Source organism: Rissa tridactyla, chromosome 5 (assembly GCF_028500815.1).
Source record: "Rissa tridactyla isolate bRisTri1 chromosome 5, bRisTri1.patW.cur.20221130, whole genome shotgun sequence".
Classification (NCBI taxonomy): domain Eukaryota; kingdom Metazoa; phylum Chordata; class Aves; order Charadriiformes; family Laridae; genus Rissa; species Rissa tridactyla.
The window spans coordinates 12,831,111-12,851,509 of NC_071470.1; the positions used below are offsets into that span (position 1 = coordinate 12,831,111).

The 20,399-nt window shown below is 36.4% G+C and overlaps 1 protein-coding gene across 11 annotated transcripts in view; it reads left to right on the top strand.

Moving 5' to 3' along the window:
- Positions 1-20,399, top strand: part of FRYL (FRY like transcription coactivator) — a 173,951-nt gene that overhangs the window by 80,335 nt on the left and 73,217 nt on the right. For 8 of the 11 annotated variants that reach the window (XM_054203294.1, XM_054203295.1, XM_054203293.1 and 5 more), the window contains 10 exons: positions 3,354-3,493; positions 3,924-4,020; positions 6,474-6,553; positions 7,048-7,128; positions 7,604-7,772; positions 8,838-8,930; positions 11,959-12,057; positions 13,580-13,681; positions 16,542-16,586; positions 19,943-20,046. In XM_054203294.1, the coding sequence (XP_054059269.1) occupies positions 3,354-3,493; positions 3,924-4,020; positions 6,474-6,553; positions 7,048-7,128; positions 7,604-7,772; positions 8,838-8,930; positions 11,959-12,057; positions 13,580-13,681; positions 16,542-16,586; positions 19,943-20,046 (1,010 nt within the window). The remainder of the gene's footprint in view (positions 1-3,353; positions 3,494-3,923; positions 4,021-6,473; positions 6,554-7,047; positions 7,129-7,603; positions 7,773-8,837; positions 8,931-11,958; positions 12,058-13,579; positions 13,682-16,541; positions 16,587-19,942; positions 20,047-20,399) is intronic. The other 3 variants (XM_054203289.1, XM_054203296.1, XM_054203291.1) reach the window with 1 other exon arrangement.

Here is a 20,399-nt window from a genome sequence, read left to right on the forward strand (position 1 = left end):
GTACAGCTTGAAACTGAAATAGCGTGTCTTTTTCTTCTTTTGTTTGTTGTAGGAATCATAGTTGGCAATTTCCTACTCTTGTCCTAAAAGACCAAAACTTTGTGATCACACAGAAGCATATCTTGGCCATCTCAGTGACTGAAAGCAGATGTGTGTCTGGGGTTCAGGCTTGTTCATGGTTAGGCACAACTTGAACAATGCTTTCAGGATTTTGGCTATAGCTGGAGTTTGGGCTCTAGCATCTTACTATAATTTTGCATCTCTCTCTCCTTACCTGTCAATGTACTGTTGGGTGTGTGAACTGCAGCAATTAGGGACGCGTTACGGCCTTTAAGACTGGAGCACGCTTTGCTGTTTCATTCCAAGGAATATAAGTATCGTCGTGATGACTAGTGCAGCCCTGGCCTCTTGGGCATTACAGGATCTCTCTTTGTCTGGATTGCTGCTTTCAACCTAGGCGTAACTTAATGCTAATATAAAAGTGTTTTCATATAATTTTTGTATAAGATGATCTTGAATTTAGTGTCCAAGCAGTAAGGTAATTATTTTAAATACAAAGAGTGAGCATATAGCTCACGTTCTGCTTAGCAGCTATATAATATGAGCAAAGATTTTTGTCTTCCTGATAATTCCAGTGCCTTTTCATTAGAATGTTAAGGATGCAAAATTTGGCAGGAAATAAATAATGTGAAACTGATTTTTCATTTCAAGAGGAGAATGCTTTATAATGCCAGTAGTTTCTGGGTTTAGCACTTTCCCGATGACAATTTTTTTTTTAATGCATGTGATACAGCTTGTTTCTGTGGAAGACGATGTAAGTTATCTAACTGCTGGAGCGTTTATGAATGGTAGCAGTATTAATATACTGTGTGAACTTGCAGGAAAATCTAAGGAAAAGGTTTAGTAAGGCTTATAATGCAACTTTCTTCTTTTTCTTCTGCTAATAAACCCATCGGTTCAGAAGGAGGGCAGAGGAGTAGAAGCACTTTGTGGCATCATTTTACATTAGCAGCACAGGGTAACTTCGATGTTCGCTTAGTCGGTTCCTGTCCTGTAGTGAGTGTAGTTGCTGTATGAACATCGCACTGTGCAATGTATTGAATATATCATTATTTTTAGAGAAAGAGAGCTTGTTATTTTTAGAGAAAGAGATATTAATGTATTTCCCCGGTGTTTAGGTTATTAGGGGTATGGGATTTGACAGTAAATTCTGAAGACAGAACGCATTTTGGATTGCTGTGGTTGGTGATAGATCCCCTCTTCAAGGTTAGCTTTAGCTTTCATTCTAAGGATTACCAGTTACGTTGATTTTCTGCTGAGTATAATACCTTCAGTTTAGTAACTGAGCCCATGAGGAGGGTTCATTCTTTCTGCTTTCTGAACCTTTTTTTTCCCCCAGAATATATTGCTGCTTTTAACTTGTGATTTCTGCTCATGGCTGGAGTGAGGTCAACAGAGACGTTTGAGTACTCCAAGCTCATGCAAGCAATAGGCATTTCTTGCACATCAAATTTTGGTGAAGATTTTTCAAAGCTTTATCAATGCAAATGAGTCCTTTGAGTTATTTTTCCTCTTCTGAAGAATAATAGTTTTAATAGTAGCTCACAAGTGTCTCAAATTTCCTCGTAGTTTTTCTTTCCTCTTCTCCTCTCCCTCTTCACAAGTTTTTGCTATTGCTTTCTTTTTCCAAAGGTTTGTCAGACCTCTGCCACATCAGAAAATTCTCTTGAGCAACATCTTAACGTGTATACATTCCTTTTCATCACACACTGCTTCATTTCAGATCACAACGTAACTTTAAAGTGGTAAAATTGAGCTGTTTTTTACTGTCCTGTTCCAGAAGATTGGGTATTTATTTTATGTGGATATCGGTGCACAAGGAACAGGTTTACAACATGCTTGGTTTCTGAAGCAAGTTGTAAAGATTTCAGTGTATGTTAGTATAAGAATTAAGGTATTCTCAAAATTTAGCCTTTGTTCTGAGATGCAAGGCATTATAGCAAGCCTTACAGAGTATTTCTAGCTTCTGTTTCTTTTCTGTGTTAAAAAGGCTTTGCGTGTCTTTTTTGTTGCCTGCAATCACTGCCTTCATCTTTTTGTGCAGTTAGTTCAACACGCGTGCCCCTCTTGTAGCAGGCATACCTAGTTTTTCCATTAAATCCCTTTTTAGTGAGTGTGCTGTTGGTAGACAATAATAATAATAAAGAAAAACCCAGTCTCATTATTCTAGTAAAAATTCCTTAATGAAACCTAGTTCCAGTTCAGATTTGGAATGTATGTAGTTTGTATTGTATACTGGGATTTTAAATTTAATGAATTTACAGAATAAGAATACGATTTTACTTATTTTGAGGAAGTTTCTCCACTTCTTCATATAATTAAAGGGTTTTTCAGAGGGTCAAGAATACTACTTAGTTCTTGTGACTTGGATAGCTGACCGGTTAACAAGCTGAGTAAAATATTCAGATGGTCGAAAGAGATCCTCCTGAGGATCTCTTCCCGAATCCTGAAAAAACAGGACGCTTCAAATGAGGACATAGAAATAATTGCATTGATGTTAACTTGGTTTTCCGTAATAGTGAATAATAGATAAGTTATAGCATGAGGATGGCTTCTATTGAAACTTCTGATTTGAAAGATGCAAGAGGTAATTAATACATGGCATCACTGAGCAACCGGTAACTCTCCTTTTCCAGATGACAGATGCTCCCTGCTGCCTCCTGGCAGGGAGTTTGTAGGTGCTTTATGCTGCCTTTACTCCAGCCATTCTCCTCTCCAAGCTTGGGCGCTGATGAGTTCTGTTAAAGTTTAAGTTAACAGAAACCTAGAGAACATAAATCTTCCTTCTGTAATGGTTTATGTTGCCACTTTTTCACTGATAAGTTTACAACTCGTATAGGTTTTCTGAAAGAGAGCAGTAGATAGGGGAGTTCTGCTGAAAGTCAGCATGTTTTTGAAGGTTACATACTTGCTCAGTTTAGGAGGGTTGCCTCTTGTCTGTCACTTGTAATGTAAAAGTACATATACGTCAGAGATACATTCAGGGACATCCTAAAATCTCTGCTATTTTCTCAATGGTTTTTTATGGGTTATCTGTAGAAATACAGGATTCTGGATCCCTGTGAGCTTCGGGACACTTTGTCTACTTAAATTTATCATAATATTTGACTTAGTGTGTCATATTTACAGTAATTGTCCTAGGTGAAAATGATACATACAGTTGCCACTTTGTAAAATTCTATGATACATGTTTTTTAACATTGAAAACCAATTTGAAAGAATGATTATAATTATAAATTTAGGATTTTTAGATTGCTTTATCATGCTAAACTATTTTTCTTACTTTTTTTCAGTTGATAAGCTCTATGAGCTCAGTAGCAGAGCACTGTCTCCCCTCCTTATTACGCACCTTGTTTGACTGGTACAGGCGTCAAAATGGAACAGAAGATGAATCTTATGAATATAGACCTCGATCTAGCACAAAATCAAAGGGGTAAGAGTTTTCCTTGCAAAAATCTGCTTGATTTTTGTGTGCTTTCTTGTAAGAAAATGTGTAGTTTGTACTTTCTTGACGAGTATTTTGTATTTGGATTGGTCTACCTAAATCCATGTAGAAAGCACATGGGTTTCTTTGAGGGTAGGGTATTTAACTTGTGTAGTAGTTATCATGAAGTAACTTAATGATTTTTGGGGCTGATATACAGAAGGAAGTTTGTCTCTTTTTTAATTGTTTTGGTTGTTGGCTTCCTTTCAGGAGGGGGCAAGATGCCAGCGCTGCACCAAACCCCAAAGTCCCTTTAACCATCCACTTTATATATGTGTGCAGCAATGATGGCATGAAAGCCATGTATACCCCTTCTGCGTAATATTTGTGTTCTTGTGTATGATGCATATATTCTTATATTCTTGATCTTTTATTTTAGGGATGACCAACAACGTGAAAGAGATTATCTACTTGAAAGGAGGGACTTAGCTGTAGATTTCATTTTTTGTTTAGTTTTAATAGAGGTTCTAAAACAGGTAAGCTCTTCTGGTTTGGCAAGCTTCTTTTCATCTTTTGCTTTTGATGCCGGTTTTGATCATCTCCTTTAAATTTTTATAGTAAAAACTGGAGCATATATATAATGAGCATATGCAAGGCTGTAATTGTACTCTCAGCTGCTTAAAGCCTTTGGCCTCTCCTGTCTTTTCTATACATGCCTGCATTATTTCAGTTCATGTGCCTTGGATCTACTAAGTCAAAGTTGCTGATGTACTGCGAAAAGAAAAACTGTAAAAAATAATACTTTATTTATGTTCAGTACCTTTTGTCTGCTTAAATATTTTTGAAATACAATGTGAAATCATTGTATGAAAAGATCTAAATGTCACTTTTAAAAAAAATTAGAAATGGTATGTAATTTTGCTTGGCCTTATAGTGTAGTGCTAGATGATGTCACTCACAATTTCTGTTAATATAAAATTTGCGTTGGTGTATGGACAAGAGGATAGAATTTGCCTTCAAGTAGCAGCATTTTTTTCTTCCATTTTTTGAGAGGATGAAAACATTACTGCAAGAAAGGGTTTGAAACATAAAGCAGCCTTGAACAAATTTCACATTTCAAATACTTAAGTAGTTTGTCTTTTATGTATAGGTACATGAAAATTAAATGGCTTCCTGTACTAAGTAAAGCAAGGACTATGGTTTAGTTTGCAAATAATTTGTAGGAGATTGATGTGGTTGTGCATGGCATGTTTGTGATATAGGGGAAAAATGAAAACAGTGAAACAAAAGAGCTGCCCATCTTTTCTCTGAGAAACCGACCGATCATCCAAAGTGATATTCCTATACTGCATGCCCGGAGATGCAGAGAACAGTATTGAAACCATGAAACTCTTACATGTTAGTGTTTTATGGAAAGTCTAATTCATGCTCTCTCCCTGTTTAAATTTTCTATCAGTCGGAAAGAAAAAAGGGAATGGACTAGGTTGTTTAGGATTACATGGTTGTATGTGTAGCTTCTATATTTTGAACTGGTACTCGTTTTTCTGTTGAGTAGAGTACACGTTGCCAGTGATTCAGGTGTCAGGAGAGGTGCCAAAGTTTTGGTCTTGAAGAGAGTCTGTGGTGACTCCTGTAATGCTCGGTGAGCCTCTCACACTTGTACTCCGGACAAGACAGGTGTTTTTTTCATCAGGATATTTTCCTCTGCTAAAGACCTGCAATGGGCCACTAAATACAGATACCCCACTTAAGAGAATCCTTTGGTCAATTTAGCATTAAAAGTTATCTAAAGGAGGGTTTGTATGTTCTGTCTGTAATGTAAACATATTTGCATTCACATTACATCCACTTCCTGGGAGCCCTATCGTTGTTTAATTCTCATAAACTGGTTTTAGAGGGTGCAAAGAGTGATCCATGCCTTTCTGTAATATGCAGAGAGCAACTGGAGAAAGGGCGACAGACATGACCTATGTAGGAACAAAAATCTTTTGCTTTTAAATGACATATTATATTATATTATATTACTCATTGTATGAATATGCATGTAAATAGACAGCTCCAGTAACTGGAAGTTCTTGGACAAGTAGCTTTCTTGATGCAGAAGAGTATGAAATTCTCAAGCAGTAAGTTCTTAATTTTCTGTAGCCAAGACAGTAATCTTTTCTTCTAGTTTATTTTAGTGAAAATCTTAATCACTCTTTAGTAGTAATGTTTAGTAGGGTTATCCTAGTCCCTACCTAAATTGCTTTGAAATTTTAAATATATTATGACTTCATAATTATATATAGTGCTTTTTTTTAAGGAATACATTTTATCTTTAAGCAAATGTTTTATGTTAAACCTGTGAAAAGTGTTGATGTCAAAGAGAACCTCGGTAAAAAAGGGCCTTCTAATCAATGCTTGGTTTTGGTTTCTCACCAAATTGTTCCTTATTGCTAGGAAGATTTTTATCTGTTTTGGCTGCTTTCATCTGCAGAAAATCTAAAATGGAGATGATCATCTCTTCTGCATTCCTATTTTTTGGTTTTGTCTTCCTTTATATCGAGATGAATTGCACTGTGAGGTTAAATCTGTAGGTAGAAAGCGTGGAAAGATGTGTAGTTCACAGAATGGTCGGGGTTGGAGGGGACCTCTGGAGATCATCTAGTTCAACCCCCCTGCCAGTTAATTAACCTAATCTAATAAATTTTGATGACAAATTCAAAGTGTTTACATTACTGATGTTTATTTTAGTACAGATTTAATCCCTAAAAGCCAGTATGCAAAATAATTTGAGAGAATGTCAATACAGGTTGTGTAAATATTCATATATTGCAGAATTAACTTGATATCCTGTGCCAATAAAGGATGTGTCCTCTGACACTAGTGGGAGAGACTTCTACAGAACATTTCATAGTACTGTTTATTTATTTCATACATACATACATACATGTGTATATATATATATACATACATAGTTACATACATATAAATGATATCTGCATTTCAGATACCTGTTCATCCAGTGCCAGATCCTTTAGTACATGAAGTTCTAAACTTGGCTTTTAAGCACTTTAAACATAAGGAAGGGTAAGTTTCACTTGTGTACTTTAAAATATTTTGTGTGTGTTACCAGCCTGTGCTTGATTGTTGTGATTGTTCTCCTTTGCCTCACATGTAACGTGTTGGTGATAATACTGTAAACAAACACCGATTAATATCTTTAAACTGAAGACATATCTTGAAAGAATACAGCTGTGTTCAATATAAAGCTGAGTTTATTTTGCTTAGAATATACAGAATGATTTGCATAGCCAGCCAGAGGAAGAAAAGTCCGAGTTCGGATAATTATAGTAAACTTCCTACGCAGAATACATCTCTCATGTCCGCTCAGTGAAACCACCTCACTTTAAATGTCACCAGTGCATTTTATGCTTGACTTTCATTGTTTTTATGGTAATAATCCACCTTGCTATGGAACAAACTTTTGTTTGTAATTGAGAACATGCTTGGTGTTTAGAAGAACAAAGTTGTATTTAACACCTTTTTTTTTTTTTTTTTTCTGTCTTTTTTGTCCTCTTTAGGTATTCAGGAACCAACACTGGGAATGTGCATATTATTGCAGACTTATATGCAGAAGTGACAGGGGTTCTTGCTCAATCAAAGTAAGTTCAGTCTCTGAGTCTTCTTGCGCTTGGAGAAAAATGACTCTAGACTTAAAGACTATTTAATACAGCAGCGTTATTAATGACCCCGGTAACTAATCCCTTAAGTGTCAAGCATAGTCAGGTGTAGTCTGGTGTGTCTGTCTCATGTTCCAGCATAATAAATTTGAACAAATCAAGAAATAATCTTTAGTACAATACTGAGCTGCTTTGCTGTCAACTTGTAGGTGCAGGGAAAGGAGACCTGGTATCAGTCAATAGCTGTTGTTCAGTTAACAAGTATACTCTAAAGTGCTGATCATCAATAGGCACTCTTAAATGCCTAGATTTTAAGTATCAGGGTTCATCTTGCTTGTGTTTCCTTTACTGTAGGTGCTGTTATCATTAACAGACTAAAGAAATAGGTTCAAAATTATAGCCATCATATAAAAGTGACTAAGAATGCAAATAATTGCCATCTATATCCCTCGCTCAGGTTTCAAGCTGTTAGGAAGAAGTTTGTCACTGAGTTAAAGGAACTGCGACAAAAAGAACAGAGTCCTCATGTAGTACAAAGTATCATCAGTTTGATTATGGGAATGAAGTTTTTTCGAGTAAAGATGTATCCCGTGGAGGATTTTGAAGCATCATTTCAGTTCATGCAGGTAAATGAATATTACAGAAAACTGAAATAAGCATAATTTTGATTGTTTAGGTCATAAAGCTACAAGAATTCTTAACTGTGATCAGTCGCTCAATCTACTTATGTGTCGTCCTTCGTCCTTTTCTTTTTAGTTTGTAAGTTCTCAGAGGTATGAGTCATTTTTTTTCTCTGCAGTTCGTGAATACATAATGAAAATCCATTCTCAATTGTCTCAGTATTGTGGCAAACTTGTAATATATGAATTTATTCAAGACGAAATGAAAATGGCTAGCAATCAAATACTTTTCTTTCTGTATGAAAGCAGCGTGTTAAAGAAAACTTACTTGATATATCTTTTTTTTAAACAGCTGAGATGCCAAGAAAAGCTTTTGTTTAAAAAACACTTTGGTTAATTTTCAGAGAGACTTAAAATCTCTTCGTTTGCTTCTCTTGATTGTGGATTAAAAATTTTCCTAATGAATAACTTGGCCATTCGACGGTAACTGAAGTTATTGCAAATTAGTCATAAATTTTGTTAGAGCTATTTAACAGCCATTGACATTGATCTCAATCCTGAAAAAACTAACATACATGTAGTTGCTTTAGATTGTGTCCAGAGTAGTCGGTTTGCTATAGTGGAATGTGCAAACACGTATATAGATTATTTGTGTCTCTCTCAAATTTTCTTTGCATCAAAGTCATCTTGAAAATGAGTATATAAAAAAAAAAATCATTTTCTGATAATTTTAATAGAGATAAGCATTCATTTTTTAAAACTTTCAAATAATCTGAGGAAAAATGTGCGTATTTATGTTCTGTGTTCTGAGTACTCATTATATTCTGAGTAGAAAGTAAATAGCTATCTGGTACTACAAATGCTCTTTCAGTTTCTTTTTAATTGCTGGGGAAACAGGTTTTAAAGTTTCTAATGTTTTGTAAAGTTGATATTGTCAAGAAATATAAGACTAACTTAAACATATTGCATGTTTCAAACTACAAATTAATGTGATGCTGCTAGTGGGTTTTATGGCATAGTGACATTTTTCTTCTTTTTTTCTAAATAATTTTCTAATGCTTCCTTACTAAGGAATGTGCTCAATACTTCCTGGAAGTAAAAGATAAAGATATAAAACATGCACTTGCTGGTTTGTTTGTGGAAATTCTCATCCCTGTGGCTGCTGTAAGTATTTATTTTTTTCCCTGCTGTTCTCCTCACTTTCAATTAGGCTCTCATTGTTAAAATTGCTTCCATTAATCCTCACAATATTACGTTTTTACAGATTCAAAAAGACTATTAAGTAAATTACAAGCACCTACATAATCTTTTAAAGGGAAATGTGTCAGTGTGATTCGTGCATTAGCTAGTTTCTAATCTTTTTTCAGAACTTCTTGAAATTGTCTGTTTTCTAGACCCTTTTATCACCAGAGCACTGTGCAATCTTATACTTGCTCTAAAAATTTGAAATTTCCTTGGTTTAATATTTATTAACTCAAGGGTCCCATTGACTTTTCTTCATTAGCTGAAACCTGTTAAGGTCTTTCTGGAATAAATTGAGATACGTAACATTTTTATAGTGCGATAGGGAGAGTGTGAACTTCTGTACAAGAAGGAATAATGTAGGTTTTGGCTAATTAAATAAAAATTGTTCGTAGAGGTGAGTGTCCACTAGATGTAATCCTTCAAGTGGAAGAGCAGTCAATCGTCTTCTGTACATGTTTTAAATTTAAAGCCAGAAATTTTACTCAGCAGCCATGAACAATAAAAAAACCTTGATACCATCACAGCATTGGATGTACGGTGGCTGTAATGCTGCTTGTGAGAATACTTTTGGTCAGGACAGGTTCTCCCCCTTCCTCCCAGGCTGCTTCGCCCTGTTGTGTAAAGCTTGGCCAACAGGTCAACGAGAAGTTATGGCAACTCGGTATACCCCAAATTGACCATTTACCACAAGCTCAGAAAGTTTCATTTTAGTAAGATGGATACTTGCTGTGATTGTTGGCTAAAATTATAGTTGTATTAGGCCACAATGCGTTCAGCGTGCTGTCCCGAAAAATGGTGGGTCATGGCTCTATATTATGACCAACTCTAGGGGCATGTCTTTCTATATACGGAGAACTGTGACATGTAGATCCCATTTTGTAAAATGGGATCTGCAAAGACTAGCACTCCTGGTAGGGATCCTGTCTAAGCAAGCTCATAGGAAAAGAAAGATAAATCATTCTGAACTCTGTGTCCTCTTTCAAATGATCTGCCATGCCCTGAGCCATGGGGAAATGTGTCTCTCCTTTCACTGGTCTCAACCTTGGGCTTATTTTTTTTTTTTTTTTTTTAAATTAGGAAGGAGACAATTTTTCTTCTTAGGGTATGACGAAAAAGAGGTGGTGTTAATAGTAGCTGTTTATTGACTGAAGTTTTGATCTGACCTGGGCATACTTATACTCTTCTAGAGAAGATTTTTTTGTCCTGTTAAAAAGTGAACGCATGTGTTGTTTTGAACTCCATAGCTGCTCGGCAGTTGGAGTGGGGGTGCACAGTGAAAGTACTTAGCATTAGGTAAAGATGAATATTAGTTTGCAAAATCATGATTTAAATATAGTGAAAACTGCACGTAGAGGCAGTTTGGGAACTGGGACTATGCGGTGGTAGCCGTGGAGGCATGCACACCGTCTGTACAGAGCGCCTGTAGTGTTTTGTGGGTCGCTTCCTACGAACATCGCCTGAATCAGCGCTTTAAACGGTTGGTGAGGGAGGCTTGATCTTTCCTTCTGACTCACTGAGTGCCTAATCATTTCATACAAACGGAGCTTCTTAAATAGAAGCGGAGAGCCCCATCCCAGATTGAGATGCAGTTGAGAGGGTTAGTCATCCTCTTGGAAGATGCGAGATGTGAGTTTGAGTCTTTTTGAAGCAGACGAAGGAACTGAATCTAGATTTTTCTGTATCTTGGATACAGAAAATTGCTTAAGTGAGGAAGCTATTGGGTTTTGGCATTGTGAATTCTTTACTGTCATTCTCCTGCTTAGTCATTCAGGCAGTTTTAAAAATATGACCTGATTTGGACCCTGCAGGTATGAGGGATGACGGCACTTTTTACAGCGGGGAAGTTAAGGCTGATCTGTAAGCCCAAGGTCACATCCCAAAGCAGCCGTGTGGTGCTGGCAACAACTCACTGATTTCTCATGTGGAGCTAGCGGGGTACTGATCAATTTACAGCTTAAGAATAGCAAAAGACAAATGATTTGGGGGTATGTAGGAAGTGATTTAAAACATAACTACTCTCTCAGTTCTTTCTTTTTGGTTTTGTACATGTTACAGAGATAGACACTATTTTTTATGCTTCCCCGTCATGAATGTTCTCAGAGTGTTCTTAGCAAGGTGAACATGTCTATCTTTTAATAACTTTGGATAATAAAAACTAACAAAAAATTACCTTATATTATAGGGAAATTAGGAATATAGAGAATCTCTTCCAGAAAAGCCAACCCCCCCTGTCTAACACCCCACCCCCCAATTTGATAAATAAAGCAGTGTAAAACAGTAGGTTGAGACTAATGTTTAAATGGATCATCGCAGGTATCCAGGGAAAAGCCTAAGAGACTTGCAGAGGTTTTGATGAAGAAGGTACTGCCTGGTTTGTGGAAGGAAGGCTATTCTGTAGGCAAGGACAGAGAGGGTAAAAAAAGGGGTAGGGCTCCATGTATCTGTTCCATTAATTCTGAAAGCTGAACAAAGAAAACTTACATGGTTGGTTGGCTGGTAATCCTGTGTATCATTTCCTAAGTTTTCAGAACTGGGGGACATAAAAGGGGAGCATTGCAGAGGGGAACAGTGAAAAAGTTATGGGTATTATTTTTTAAAATTTATGAAATTATGTGTATAAAGAGTTTCAGTGTAGTTTTTATTTGTTAGGTGGTAAATACTTCTTTAAGTATGGAATACAGGCCACATTCTTAAAATACTGGGTTTTTTAATGGCTTTTGGGTTTGTTTTGTTGGTTAGGTTTTTTTAACTGTATGGGAGTAGTGTATGACATGATTTCTTATGCTTCTCTTTATATTTCAGATAAATACACTCAAATACTTACCTAATTAGTGAGATTTACCTTTTGAATGTTCTTGGATTCATGGACATCTTGGTGTGTATTTAAATTGTCTTCTGTATAAACTTTTAAAACAATTTATGTGTGTCTTTTTTTTTTTTTTAATAGGCTGTTAAAAATGAAGTGAATGTGCCATGTTTGAAAAATTTTGTGGAGATGCTTTATCAGACTACCTTTGAACTGAGTTCAAGAAAGAAGCATTCGCTGGTATTTTAAAGAAATATTTCAACTTCTCCATTTTGCTCCTCTTAGAGTTTTAAGCTAGTACATTATATAAGGAAAAGCTAACAGCTGTATTAATTTAAATCTTAACTCCTCAGTTCAAGTATAGTTAAATTCACACTGTGTATGTCCATTTGCTCTAATCTTGATTTGTTTCTTTGTGCAAGATACGTGCCGTATTATCTCAGTTGTAACATTGTCTTGAAATCGATGCTTGCTTTTCATTATTTTAGTGGATTTTAGCACAGAGTTATTTAACCTAATGTCTCTTCTAAAAAGAACATGCATTCAGGGAGTCTGTATTTAAATTATGTTTAATTAAAAGATGAAAGTGTCAGACGAGACATTTCCAGCAAAACAGCAGACGGTTAATAGCTCTGCTCTGCCTGTTTTCTCCTCTCCTCAGACTTTGTTTTTCTAATATTTTTTATTATCTCTTTCAGATATAAATATTTGTGGGTTTTTTTTCTGTAAAACTGTATTTTAGCAAGGATTTAAATCTCTCATTGATGCAGTATTTGGTAATTCTTGATGACCAAGTCAGTTATGTTTCAAGTTGATTCACGTCACTTTGCTGGAAATGTAGAGCTAAATGTTGCATTACAATTGGCATATTCAGTAAATGCAAGTGAATTTAAAGTGATTTATTCTCACTTTCATGTTAGGGACGAGCTTTAGTTTCTGGTATTCTGACCATATAAAGCATACGTCGTTGTACGTGGTTAAATTCCGTAAGAATAACAAAGTAGTTGATGTTAGTATTTACAATGTAATTTTATTTATGAAGTCAGAAACATTGTTACATCAAGATTACAATTTACCATTTAATCATTATTTATTATTTAATCATTATTTAATCATTCTTTAATTTTGCTCCAGAAGAAGATAATCTGCAGTCAGATTTGGTATTAATCACCATTATGTATTCTGTTAAAGTATGTGGTGTTTAAACAAATCTATGTTACGAAAGCAAAGCGAAGTCCTGCTAGTCTGCATACTGACAGACTTCATTAGGCTGTGCTTTGTTCCTTACTAAAAGTAGACCTTGAGCAGAAGTAACATTTTTGACAACCTGAAGTCTGCTTCGATTTTTACTGAGTTGATGATGTTTTTCCTGAATATTCTTCTTGGAGGCAGTTCCCTCTCGCAGCATGTAGGACCCCATGAACCGAATCACGTGGTTGCAGAGAAAGAGCAAATGTCGTAGGAAGGGTGGGATCTGCTCTCAGTCTTTGTTTGAGATGAAATCGGGCTTTGCTAGGGGATGAGCTTCACCATGGTCCCCTGCCCGGCTCTTACACCGTGGGCTCTTAGCATGGACATGGCTCTTGTACCCAGGACACCATGCCTGGCACGTGTGTCCTAGTGCAGGGGACAGGCTGCCGTGCGATGCCAGAACTGTGAGAGTGAGAGACAAGAACCGACTGTCTGTCTCACTCTCCATGTACAAGACTTGGGAGGTCTGCAAAGAGCAATTTGATCAATTCTTTTTCCCCCCTACTCATAGGCTTTGTATCCATTGATCACCTGCCTGTTGTGTGTCAGTCAGAAACAGTTTTTTTTAAATAACTGGCACGTTTTCCTGCAGAACTGTTTGTCACATCTAAAGGTAAGAATCCTTTTCAATTCAGGAACTGTTGCAAATCGATAGCATTTATTCCAATATGTTCTCAGTGTTATCCCGCCAAATAAACAATGAATATTTGGCTGTTTAAAAGGACACTGCAAAATATTTATTTTTTTAAGAAATAAATGGCATATGTCTCCATTAGTTTAAACTTAGTAGTAAGTTTTTGTGATGCTATGTAATGGTGGAAATAGACATGGCCCCTCTTGGGGAACTGTCAGTTTTACTGAGTAAAATCTGCAGAAGTATCTGCTAGTAAACGCTATTTATGCCAGAGAAAGTACAAACTGTATTTCTTCATGTCCAAATTATATGTGAGAAAATAAGTGGCTTGTCTACTCCTCTAAGTAGAATGCATAGTAAGTGCAATATTTGTCTCTCTTGTTCACTTATTGAAGGAATAGAAAATGAATTGGGAGTCTAGAAAAGAGATTATATCTACAGCCTGTGATATGTATTTTCCAAATAAAAACTACAGTGTCCCTTTAACTGCTGAATTCAGTTGATAGCATTGTAAACATGAGTTGGTTGATAAAGAAATCAAGATACTTGAAATTAGGGATTTGTTTTAATGATTTTCTTGTAGCACTGATTGTTGTACGTGTTCTTTCCTTAATTTTAATTAATATAGTTCATGATTTTCCCTGATGTATTGATTTTGATAATTTTAATAACTGCTTTGATCCACCTTCACAATATTCATTCTGGTTAGGTATGAGTGACAGTTCCGAAGCTTAATAGTAAAATATGTAAACCAGCATGAAGTCAAATGGAAACAGGTTTAGCTGCTTGGACTGTTTTTTAAGGGTCATTTTGTTTTCATGACATCTTTCAGACTTTTCTGTTGCTTGTTGTTTTTTTGTATATTTTTCATCTAACATTGCAGTTCTTTTGCAATATTTGCCTTGATTTTTGTTTTGTTGTTTATTTTGCTTATGGAGGCTGCTTTTGCTTTTGTTTTTAAAGCTTAAAAAAAATTTCTTACAACCTAGGAGTTGCATTTTTCTGGCATAATGTCCATTGCTGATAATGGATGTATTAAAACTATAAATGCCAGTGAATTTAACTGGTAGTTGCTGAGCATGCATTTTATATTTTACTTAGTTTTGTTAACCACTAACAGCTTAACACAAATACTGTAAGGCTCTATTCAGCAGAAATTCTACATATGAATTTCTGCAATTCAGAATTTGCAGTGTTATGATGCTGTGTCATCAATTAATTATTTAGGATATTTTATGGCTTGGTTTAATTTAGCCCACCAAATACTATTGGTTTTTTGGGTTGCCTACCTTGTTCAGAAACTCTGTTGAGATTAATCTTGAAAAATACACCCCCACTGTCCTCATGTGTCTTATGAATTAATGTGTTCCTTTGTTTCTGAAGCTAATTAAATGCATGCACTCTGTAATAAGTAATCTCATTAATTTATAAATCTGAATTTCACAGCAGTTTAGTCTTTCAGATTTCCCCTTCCCCATTTTCCTTCCTGATTTCCTAATGACTAAAGTTATTTTATTTGCAGTTACCTAAATACGTAAAATGCAATAAGGATTCCAAATCTGTTGTCTCTAGTGTCTTTGTTATTTGATTTTGAGAGTTACTGGGAGATACTTCAGAGTACTGAAAAGGTTCATCCAACCCTACTGTATTAGTTAAAATTAACAAATTAATGATTGAAATAATGACACCACGTAGACTGTGTCGCAGGGATATTCTATGAAGCATACAGGCCCGTTAGCAAGTTGCCAAGAGGTACCGTAGGTCATGGGTTCATGGTGCTCATGTTATTCCCTAGTGACTGCCCAGTGCAAACTCTTACCTAGCAATGAACACCATGTGGTCACACTTTGGTGACAAAAATAAGCAATTTGCCATGATGTGAAAGCTCATATCTTCGCATACCCTGCCTTACCCTGCAGCATTTCGGTACTGTGTTGTGCTTGATAATGCTCCTGAGGGTGCTCTGCGCCCCAATCCAGTACTAGCAATATTTATTGCCGTTGTAAACTCTTTGTACTGGGTTTCAGTGCACGCTACCTTTAGTTACCCTTGAAGCAGGCTTATCGTATGGGGAGAACATCCTAGCCTTGCTGGAAGGAGGAAGCCGAGGGGCCTGGACCGATGCAAACAGAGGATAAGTGAGTTGTAAGAGTCAGTTTAGACCAGGAGTGTACCAAAGGGTGTTTCATGGAATCTTGGAATGGTTTGGGTTGGAAGGAACCTTAAAGATCACCCCATCCAGCCTGGCCTTGAACACCTCCAGGTTTCTTGGTATACGTATCGCTGGCCTTGTCCCACAAAGCAGTTGGGATGCTATTTCCAGCACTAAACCCAGCAGGGCATTTTTTTACACACTGTAGCATAGGCAAAATTCTGAATTTGTTCAGCAGATGGTAACACTGGGTCACTACTGTAAACATTTTGCTTACTTTTTTGACTAGTATTTAGTAGATAGACTAATTCTAGCAGGTTTGTCAGAAAGCTGATAGGTTCTTGGATGAAGCTGAGTTGTTGTGGTATCCTTACCACCTCTTCCAGGGAGAGGAAGGAACATTTAAGAAAGCTGCTGAAATGGGAGAGAAAAGTGTCTATCATTCTGCACCACTGTTGGGTAGAAAAGAATAATTATTTTTTCATAGTTTAACTTTAGCGTCTGTTACCACAAAACCTTCAAAGTTGCAGGAACTTTTTCTACCACTGTAGCAAAACCTGTATTTCTACTGAATAGAGTCCTTACTAGTCAGCTACCTGTTGGTTTTGTGCTTTTTTTCATCTAACATGCATGTGCCTTCCATTCTCATGTTTGTTATGTTTTGCTGTCTCACATTGCTTTATTTAGATGCCATCTAACAACAGTATCAGAAAACAAATAGAAACACTGCAGGTGAGTTAATACGTTGTTATAACTCAGTGAAACGTTGCTTTGTCTCATGTAAATACTTTGCTTTGTTTTTTTTATGTTAATTGTTGTATTTTGTGCTTTCCTTTCTTTGTAAAATTGCTGCTAGTACTGTTAAGAAGCAACAGGACTAAGAATAGCTAATGTTTCAAAGATCTTTTTTTCTTGCCAGGGAGTAAAGGAGAAAGATCAGAAAATTATCTAATATCAGTTTTTCCTTGGGGGTGAAAATGTGGCTCTGTGAAATTGAGTATCAATATCACAGCTGGTTTCCCTGAACAGCAGTGCATGTTTCCACTGGAAGTAGACTACCTATTCAGATGTATGATTTTTTTCTTTAATTCATTTCAAAAAGTGTCTTGCATGCGAGCAAACTTGAAAACATTTTCACAATAAAAAAATGTGAAACTGATTTACTGTAACAACTTGCAGTGCACTAACTTGAAAGACTTTTACACTGTTGGTTTTGCAGGTTTTAAAAAGTAGAAATTGTTTTAGTTCAGAACAGAAGAAAAGTTTAACATCAGTATTAAAAAGTACTTTCTTCAGTAAGTGACTACATTTGACTAACATGGAAAAAATGCTATTTTGTTTCTTGCCTTCATTGAGATAATCTTTCATTGACTCGTCTTGATGTGTCATGTAAGAACACTGTAGATTTGCTCTTGCTTTTTTGGTTTTGTAACCGAATACAGTTCTTGACAGCTTATTGCACAGTCTGCTGATAAAATTTATAACAAAAGTTTTAGGATTTTAAACAAAAGTGTGTTTGAAAAAACCCAAACAGATAGAGTGCTTTAAAATCTGTCAGGCATCAGCTAAAGAGACTGAAATTCAGCCAGGTTGGTGAACCACACAGTCATATACACTGTGTTCTAGTTGCAATAGTCTCAAAGAGAAAAGGAAATACTGACATATTAACACCAAGGATATAAGGTGTGCCACAATAAGACAGAAAAAGCCATATTCTTCTAGCGTATTTGTTTAGTTCCTAGTTATAGGAAGAGATAATTAAATTTTTCAATGCTTAAGAAATTAGAAGTATCATTGTATTTATTTTGTAACCCTTTTTAAAAGGTAAATGCCTCCTTTTTTTTTTTTTCTAACAGGCAAACTTAGCAGAAGTAGCTATATTGGATGATAAACCACTAAAACAGATAAACAGATGGAATGTTGTTAACACATTGTAAAAAATCTGCTACCTATACCATTGTTTTGATTAGATGTTTGAAAGTCAACAGTAATTTTTTTTTTCTTCTGGACCTGTAAATTAAGCTCCCTTTTGGAATATCAGAAATAAGAAAATTGAAGCATTACTCAGTTCTAGACACCGCATTTTGGATAGACTTTGATAATGCGTGTACTGATAAATTCACCAGCCTACTTTGAACATCAAGAACTGTTGGCCTGTAGGTTAAGTGTGATGAGTAATAATATAATGGGGTTTTGCTGTTTAAGTTGATTAAAATCAAATCTATCACAGTCTCACCCTCCTGTACAATTACGAGTATTTGCTTCTTCCTCACAGTAGCATTGCTGTAAATTAACTGGACTGTGGGACGGTTATCTGAATACTAACCAGGGACGTTTTGTCCGAATCACCTTCCTAAATCTACCCACCAGTGTTAGTTGCAGGTGTGCTAATTCAGAGGCGATGGCAGGATCACATTGGTGAGCATGAAGGGAGGGTAGAACTGACACAGACTGGGTTAAATTATTCCCTCTAATATTCTGATAAGCAGTCGTGTATGTTATTTGTCTGTGCAATACCACTTTTGACTCTGTGATTTTGTGATAAGCTTTTAGCCTTTCTTAAATAAGCTGCTGCCAAATCCAATAGTCCCAACCTACCGGTGTTAAAGCCATCCAAATTACCCTCCTTTGCATAGTCTGTTGCACAGACATGGCCATGAAATTATTTGGATCGATTTACAGGTGTGAGTTGGACTTTCTTATTGCTAGGGTCAATGCAAAGGGAGCAGTGAGGTAGCGGAGGAGGGAACCAAGGATGCGACCATCTCTTTTTAAACACTATGGTCTTAGATCCATTTATACCCTTTGTGAAATTGCCCTCCACTTGTCCTCGGAGGACAGAGTGCTCTGCTATTGACTCCTTGGCTTGTGGTAGAGGCCACAACATGTGAAATTAGATAGATTCAAGCCATCATATAGATACGTCTTGAAACAGAGAGACTTCACTGGAGATGGGGAAGGTGTGTTTTGAGGGTTCTTTTGTTGGTTTTTTGTTGATTTTGTTTGGGGTTTTTTGCTTAGTGGTTTTTGTCTTTTTATCTTTTAGTTTAAATTTAGAGAATGCCTAAAAATATGACAACTGGGAATCATTTGTTCTGCTGATAACCTCATACTTGTCCAGAATCTTGCTGGATACTTCATGATTATAAATGCACCAAGAATCCCTAGTTGGTATTGCTGGAGGGATTGCTGGAGTTGGTACTAAGAATGTTAGTTAGTTACTGGTTTTCACAGTTTAAGAGCTCGGAGGAGCAAAGCTAAACTTCTAGTAGCAGCTTTAAGACAAAAAATAATTGTTTTTCACACAGTGCATAATTTAAGCTGAATTATGCCACAAGACTTTCTGTTAATTCAAGAAAAATCATCGAATCATAGAATGGTTCAGGTTGGAAGGGACCTGAAGGATCATCTAGTTCCAACCCCCCTGCCGTGGGCAGGGACACCTCCCACTAGACCAGGCTGCTTAAAGCCTCGTCCAGCTAGCTTAATTGTTACGGTAAAAATCCATTGGAAGTAAGTGAACACTAATACATCCCACAGGGAATGGTGAAGTTGGGTGAAGCCTGGAGTGCTTGCCCAGAGACGCATCCTTGTGTGCCTTGTGTGCCTGCCCTGTTTTGCATTCTTTTCTTCTGCTCCTGCTACTGTCTGCTGTCGTAAACTGAATGATGGACTTAGACATTGTCCCTGATCCAAAGCAGCTACTCCGATGTTTTAGACAAACTATAAGTTAGTTTGCTATAAAGTAGGTGTTTGTTACCAACGGCTTTCTGAGAAAAGTTCTTGGAAGCAATACACCCTTGGTGTTCATCTCAAGAGGAGTATGTGCTTTTTGGTTACTCCTCTGCTCCCAGAGTGAAAGACGCCTAAAGTAGCCTGGAATTACTAGTTAAATATTCAGGTAGCATTGGAAATATGCAATATAGGGTGTTTTTTTTCATAAAAACATATTGAAACTTGTAGTCAGTATTAAACATCAGTTTGAACTGTTAAAAAATGAAAATATTCTCAAAAGTCAAAAGAGCAATAATAGAATTTTCTGAGTGTCTCACAGGCAACAGTAACTATATTTTTCATTTATTTTACAGAATAAAGATCCCAAAATGTCCCGAGTTGCACTGGAATCTTTGTATAGGTTATTGTGGGTTTATGTTATTAGAATAAAATGTGAAAGCAACACTGTAACTCAAAGGTAAGTTCATTGTGTGAAGGATTTTAAACTGTTGATTGGTGGGGTTTTTTCCCCCCTAGTGATATCAGAAGACATCTTGAAGCCAGCTCAGGGATGGTCTAGCAGGTAAACTGGGGAACAAAGACTTCATCTTAATAGAGAAAAACAAAAGAACTTGGTTACTTTGACGAGGAGAGAGAATAGAGTCTGCAGTTGTCTTTGCAGGGATAGAAGAGGGCAGAGAGATAAAAAGCAGGAAAGTTATTAAAGTTAAAAGGCACTTTTGGTACCAGAACAAATAGGGTTTGAAGTGGCCATCACTAAGTATGCGCTGGAAATGAAAAGGTTTTCTTTATAAATTAGCATCGTGACAA